Source organism: Onychomys torridus, chromosome 4 (assembly GCF_903995425.1).
Source record: "Onychomys torridus chromosome 4, mOncTor1.1, whole genome shotgun sequence".
Taxonomy (NCBI): Eukaryota; Metazoa; Chordata; class Mammalia; order Rodentia; family Cricetidae; genus Onychomys; species Onychomys torridus.
This window is the reverse complement of record NC_050446.1, coordinates 47,308,039-47,315,251: the sequence shown is the minus strand read 5'-3', so window position 1 is coordinate 47,315,251 and position 7,213 is coordinate 47,308,039. Positions and strand designations below refer to the sequence as shown.

Sequence of the window (7,213 nt, the reverse complement as noted above, 5' to 3'; positions counted from 1 at the left end):
GTCCACGCTTTTCTAGCTGTCGGGAGCCTGAAGGACTGCCTTGACAAAGCAGGGGTGTTCTTACAGGATGAAGAGACCAGAGGCTGCAGGGCAGGTAAAGGGCTTGGGAGCAAGAGACAGATGCTTCAGGGATCTGTGAGCTGTTCAGCAAGGTTCCAGCACAGACCGTGTCCAAAGAAGCTGACCCCATGGCACCGCTTTCTTATTAGATGATCAGTTACCACGATTGCTTGCTTCTACCTGGGACACATTTGGGGCTGGAAAGCACAGCTCAGTGTTGAGCAACAGAGTCTCCTCTGGGTGATGAGGGAAAATAGAAAGGATGGGCTGAGTCGCTTTCCTCAGGGACACAGGCCCCAGGGGACAGACTTTTGTAATATTGGTCTTCCCCATCCAGCACTTTGATTTGTCTGCAACAGAGAAAAGAGGATTTTCAGCAGGGAAATCAAACAGATGTCATGATCAACTCTGGTGTACCTAAAGTTGTGTGTGTGGTGGTGGGGGACTGGAACTGGGCTACACCCTGACCAGCTCTGAATGTCCCCACATTTGGGGTAGTATCTTGAGTCTGATAATAAAGCTTTTCACCTTTCTGGGCCATGGTAAGTACCTAAAACTTGTGGTCACATTGTAACTTGATTTTTATGCGGTTAAGTGGTCTATCTCCTGGTGTCCTCTCCAGACAGGTCCACCCCTGACCCCCTCAGTTCAGAACCTTGCCAATTATTGCCCCCCTTTCTGGCCTCCACTGTGAGCTGACAAACAAATGGATTAGGTACTTCCCATCATTCCTTGCAAGTGTTAAGTCTGAGGAAGTATTAAATATGGCGGGAGTGCCTGTCTGTACTTGGGAAAGTGTTCTTACTTAAGGAGGGTTTTGTACAACTCACAGCCAGTCTTTAATTATGAATCCAATTCCTCGGAATGATCAGAGAAATAACATTCATCTTAGGTGACAATTTCAACCTTTCTGGATGGAACGGATTCAAGTTTTATGTACTTGCTACTGTGAAGAAGAGTTGCTAGTGTGAATAACGGTGGCAGTATCTGGGTGGAGTATTTTCCGAAGGCTCTCTGGAAAGTTGTGCCTTTTCTTTGGTATCACAAAGGACCCCTTCTGTTTACAATTGCTGCAAACTAAGAAGACAGATATTTACCCAAGTTTTCTTGGCTTCCTCTGGCTCCCTTGATATTCTAGAGTTCCCTGTGGAGAGGGCCAAGAACACACAGTCAAAGAGAAGCACCAAGTCGTTAATTTTTAATTCAAAGTGATTTTGTGTTGAATGCAAGCAGATGCTGATAATATCAGAAGTCACAGCATAATTTTTTTGATCAAAGGGCTCAAGTGAGCCTGATGAAGCATGCATCTTGCTCGTCTTTGATAAACCACATCAATTATTCACCGTGAAGGCAGACATCCTGACATGAAAGCAACAGATAAAGAGCCTGAGCACATGTTCAGGAGGAGAGCAGAGGAGAGTGGGGGTGGGGCTGGAGGGGCTGGAACAGGTATTAATAACAGAATTATTAACTGGAAACAAAGCCGGTAAAACGGCTTTATGGCCACTTTGAACTCACATTTAACTGGTTATAGTACATGGTGTCCTCGGGGCTACTCAACATTTTGGGCTGCTGACACCGTCTGCGAGGTGCTCGCTGCTTCTGTGAGAGGCCATCTTCTGAACCTGCAAACGAGGAAACCTGAATGCAAGCCTCACTGCGTGGAGGGAGAGAGGTCTGGGAAATCGCTCTTCCTGTAAATGGACTTGACTGAAGCCCGGGCTGGTTTTAATGGAGCTTTGCTACTTCTAGGAGAAATGTCATCACACACACACACACACACACACACACACACACACACACACACACTCATACTCATTAATTGTAAGGCATGGTGCTGGCATCTGTAACTTTGCTGCATGTTTCCAACTTGAATCATCAGGCCAGAGTTGACAGAAAGCAAATCGGTTTGTCCACACTGCTGAGGCAGAAGCTGGTTGGTGGTCAGCCTCTGCTCAGGAAAGTCCCTGGAGCAGGATAAGTCCATTAAGGACAACAAAGCAGTCTGGCATCGCTCGTACCACATCCTCTAGTGAGAGTTCAAAGACATCTGGAGCACACATACTCCCTGGGAGAGCGAATCTTTCAGTGGGATGCATTTTAGGGGAACACGGCTTGAGCTAGTATTTAGTGGAGTCCTTTGAATCATGCCACTGATTCATGCGGCCTCTGGAGGTGACATAAGGGAGGAGGAGAGGGACTGCTGCTCGATTTCATGGGGCAGACTCTTCTGGTCTGCCTTGATTTCAAACCCTGGACCTAGAGTGAACCTGGGATTAGAAGCCACATGGGGGATGAAGCCATGTTCACTTCCCTTCTAGGAAAGAGTGTGTGCTACTCTTCAGAGGAACCGGGTTCAGTTCCCAGCCTCTATGTCAGAGGGCTCACAACCACCTGTCACTCCAGCTCCAGGGCAATTGGATGGTTTGACTTTGAGCCCTTGCACTCATGTACATATGCACACACACACACGCACACACACACACACACACACACACACACACACACACACACCTTATATACACATACTTAATTTTTTAAATCTTAAAAAGACTCTAATTCTAACTTTTTGTCAACACACATACCTGCCAAAGGATATTGAACATTACAGGATTGCAAAGAAGGTATTTCATGAACAGAATGTTTATGAGAAGCTAATTATTCACAAGAAAGAGTTGGGGTGGTGGTGGTGGAGAGAGGACTCAGTGATTAAGAGCACTGGCTGCTCTTGCAGAAGATGCAGGTTCAATTCCCAGCACCTACATGATGACTCATAACCATCTGTAACTCTAGTTCCAGAGGATCTGACACCCTCTTCTGGCCTCCAATGGCCACTGCATGCATATGGCGCACAGACACATACATGCAGGAAAGACACCATACACACAAAATAAAAAAAAAATAAATCTTAAAAAAAGAATTGGAGATTTGTGTTTAAAATCATATTTTAACCTCAATAGAGACTTTCACTTTGGTTGGAAATTATAGAGAAAAATTTTCTTTTACATTTTGTATGCTGTGTTCTAAAATCCAAGAGTTAAAATACACATGTTGGGTTGCCATACGATGGTTCTATGCATATGCTGGGTAATACTTAAATCAGGCCCAGCAAATCTCCCTTCTCAAATATTTAATATTTCCTTGTGAGGGAAAACATTCAAACTCCTCTCTTCTGACTCTGAAATGCAGGGTAGATTGCTGTGGCACACAGCCAGCCCACCGTGTCCCAGCACACTTTCGTACTTGTGTTTCAACTGTATCCACCGACCACCTCTCCTCCCCACCCCCTTCTGTCTTCCAGCCTTTGGCAGTCAGCATTCTACTTCCGAGAGATAAACTCCTGTTCATCCCACAAACGAATGACAGGTGTGGCCCTTGTCTTATTTTACTTCACACAGCCATACCTAGTTCTATCCCTGCTGTTCTAAACTACAGAGCCTCGCTTTTGTCGATTGCATGAATGAGTCACATTCTCTTCAGTCATCAACTGATGGACACTTGGGGTTATTTTCTTTCTTTTTCCCCCCTTCCTTTTTTAAATTTTATCAAATTTTCTATTCATTCTATACACCATCCATAGATTCCCCTCTCCTCCCTCCTTGTACTCCCCAGGTTATTTTCAGTTCTTGGTAGTTGCAAATAGTGTTTTAATGAACGTGGGAGCACAGATTACCTCTTTGACACACTGACTTCCTTTCCTTTGGGTATACACCCTGTAGAAGAATTGCTACATCATGGAATATTTTTTATTTAAAATTTTTAATTATTGCCGGGCAGTGGTGGCACATGCCTTTAATCCTAGCACTTGGGAGGCAGAGGCAGGCAAATTTTTGTGTGTTTGAGGTTAGCCTGGTCTACAAAGTGAGTTCCAGGATGGCCAAGAGCTGTTATACAGAGAAACTATGTCTTGAAAGACCAGAAAAAAATTTTTTTAATTATTATTTTATTTCATGCATATGGGTGTTTTGTCTTATGTCTGTGCATCATGTACGTGCCATATGCCCAGGAGAGGGCATTAGATCTCCCGGAACGGGAGTTACAGATGGTTGTGAGCTACCAGGTGGGTGCTAGGAACTGAACCCAGGTCTTCTGGAATAATAATAAATGCTCTTAACCATTGAACCGTATCTCCAGCTCTTTTCTGTGGATTCTTTTGGTAAATCTCTCTTTAGGTTCATTATTATTTTTTTACATTTATTTGTTTGTTTTTATGCATGTTTGTGATTTGGCATGCATGTGGGGGTCAGAGAACCATTCTCTTTTCCACCATGTAGGTTCTGGTGGTCAGTCTGAGGTTATCAGACTTGGGGGTAGGTGCCTGTGCTGGTCGTTTTAGATCAACTTGACACAAGCTAGAGTCATTTGAGAAAATGATTTGTCTGTAAGCAAGTCTGTAGTGCATTTTTGTGATTACTGATGGCTGTGGGAGGCCACAGCCCACTGTGGGCAGAGCCACTCTTGGGCTGGGAGTCCTGAGTGCTAGACAAAAGGAGGCTTGCTGGGTGTGGTGGCACACTCCGCTAGTCCCAGAACTTGGTTGGGGGTAGGGTGGGGAAGGCAGAAGCAAGCAGATTCCTGAGTTAGAAGCCAGCCTGGTCTACAAGGCAAGTTCCAGGACATCCAGGGCTATACAGAGAAACTGTTTCGAAGAACCGAAACCAAAAATAAACAAATATCTACATAAATAAATAAATAAATATTAAAAACAAAGACCAAAAAGGAAAGAAGGCTGAGCAAGCCATGAGAAGCAAGGCAGTAAACATCCCTCCTCCCTGGCTTCTGCATCAGTTCCTGGCTGCAAGTTCCTGTCCTGCTAAAGTTCCTGTCTGCCCGGACTTCCTAACTGAAATAACCCTTTCCTCCCCAGGTTGCTTTTGGTCCTGGTGTTTATCTCAGCAATAGAAACTCTAAATCTTTACCTGGTGAGCCATCTGACTGGCCCTTAAAAGGGGGGGGGGCATCTGGAGAGATGGCTCAGTGGTTAGGAGTGCATATTGCTTTTCTAGAGGGTCCACAACCACCTGTAACTCCAGTCTATGGGATTCCATACTTCTGGCCTTGGTGGCATCCACATTCATGTGCACATATCTATATACATACATAGACATCATTAAAAAATCTTTACATTTTAAACTTATTTCTTTATTTTGTGTGTGTGTGGTAATTTAAAAAATCTTTTTTTATTTTTGCTAGTCAGCTTTTTTTTTTTTTTTCATTTTTGTTTTTGGAGACAGGGTCTTACTATGCAGCCATAGCAGGCCTTGGAACTCACTATGTAGACCAGGCTGCACTTGAACTCTCAGAGATCTGTTTGCCTCTGCTTACCAAGTGCTAGGATTACAAAAACAAACAAACAAACCAGTTTCAAGCAGAGTAGAAGCTCAAGAAAAGCGTATTAACTAGCCTACAGAATGATATTACGTGTTGAAGGCCCAGGGCCCCCCTGGCATTCCGGTCTCTGGGAATAATGCATGGCGCACAGGTCCACTGCACTGGTTTTGCCAGAATGGAAGCAGATGCCTTCTGATGGTTCCAATACATCCATTTCCTGTTTCCTTTCAAAGTCCATACTCTGCAACATGGCATTCTGCAAGGTGGTGGGGCCTCTGTGTGTTCCTCCCTTCCTGATTTCTAAGATGAATGAGCAGGTGTCTCAAGGGTTCAGGTGGCTGGTGTGAACACGGCAGTACAAGCCTTCCATCTGCTCTCCCTCAGACTTTCAAACGTTCCAGGAATTCTACCCGAGGAAACTCAAAAGACTCCTCTGAAACAGCCCTGGGTTCAGCTGGAGTTCAGCCCATTTCAGCAGGACTTTGTACAATGTTTACACTTGATCAGAGGCTTGCGTTTGCCCCTCTCACCTGGAGGAGCTTTGGATAAGACGTGGGACTCGACTTACGCTTTTAATGAACTCAGTTTTCTGGGTGGCTGTTCTTTAGCTTCTTAGATGGAATTAAGTCAATGGCTAGAATTTCACCAGCTTTAACATTTCTCCCATAAACGTAAAGAACATTGGTGTTTAAGCACATGGTTTCCATACTCTACTGGAATCTGTCATAATCTGGTCATCTAGTTTAGCATGGGATTATAGTTTCCTAAAACTAATGTCTCTGTGTCACAGTGTTCTACAGAGTGCAGCCACCTTTTAGTGCTTTGTCACTGGAAAAAATCCAAGTTAAGTAAACAAGTAAATAATTGGGGGGAATCACTGTTTAATGAATACTGTGAGAAAGTTAGTATTGTGTTCTCCACTGCTTGCAGAACATAGCCAATAACATATGTGTATGTGTAAACAAATCTATATGTGGGTACGTATAACATGTAGGAAAGAACAAGAAAAGATAAATATTAGGAAGGACTGAATGCTGGTAATGGACATGGGTTATGAAAGAGAATATAAAACTAATTGCTTAACTAGTTTTAACTCTGTCATGGATTTTTTTTCACCTTTTGTAGAGGATAAGGACATATACATATCTTTGTTTTGTGGCTTTTTTTCCACCTTTTGTAGAGGATAAGGACATACACATGTCTTTGTTAGGATGCATGCACTTGACACCATGACTGGCTTGTAACACCACACCTAGGGCTTCCTGTATGCTTGGCAATTACTCTGTTAGCTGAGGCATATGCCCAGCCCTAAACTAAAAGAAAAATTTTAAAAATTCATTGATGTAAAAAAATATTGTAAAAATAGCACAAGTGATCTTGACCATGTTGAAAATTTCAGTAAATGAGTGTCAGCTTGAGAAATACTCCCCTACAACCTGGCAATGTTAAGAAGAGGCCTGCCTGTACCATCCCTTCACAGTGAGCTTCTGTTCCACACATGTTAGGCCCAGGCAGGACCTATGGAGTTTATCGCTGCCTCAAACTCCAGAGAAACCTTAACAAATGGTGAGCCACGTAGTAGTGAGTAGTGCACTCCTTTACTCCCAGAGGCAGGCAGATCTCCGAGTTCAAGGCCAGCCTGGTCTACAGAGTGAGTTCCAGGACAGTCAGAGCTGCACAGAGAAACCCTGCCTTGAAAAACAAAAGCAAACAAACAAAAACCCATGTGCTGTGTAGCCGAGGGTAGTGTGTTTTCAATCCCAGCACTGATTATAGAAAACACTGAAAATCATTTCTATGCCCCATACAGGAAATTCTGCAT

At 43.8% G+C, this 7,213-nt stretch overlaps 1 protein-coding gene across 1 annotated transcript in view; it reads right to left on the bottom strand.

Annotated features, from left to right (window-relative positions):
* Positions 1-271: 271 nt before the first annotated feature.
* The window catches only part of Myo3b (myosin IIIB), a 336,688-nt gene continuing 329,746 nt past the window's right edge, over positions 272-7,213 (bottom strand). The window contains exons 31-33 of the mRNA XM_036185605.1: positions 1,579-1,685; positions 1,158-1,204; positions 272-410 (exon numbers count right to left, since the gene is read on the bottom strand). Coding sequence (XP_036041498.1) covers positions 272-410; positions 1,158-1,204; positions 1,579-1,685 — 293 coding nt within the window. The remainder of the gene's footprint in view (positions 411-1,157; positions 1,205-1,578; positions 1,686-7,213) is intronic.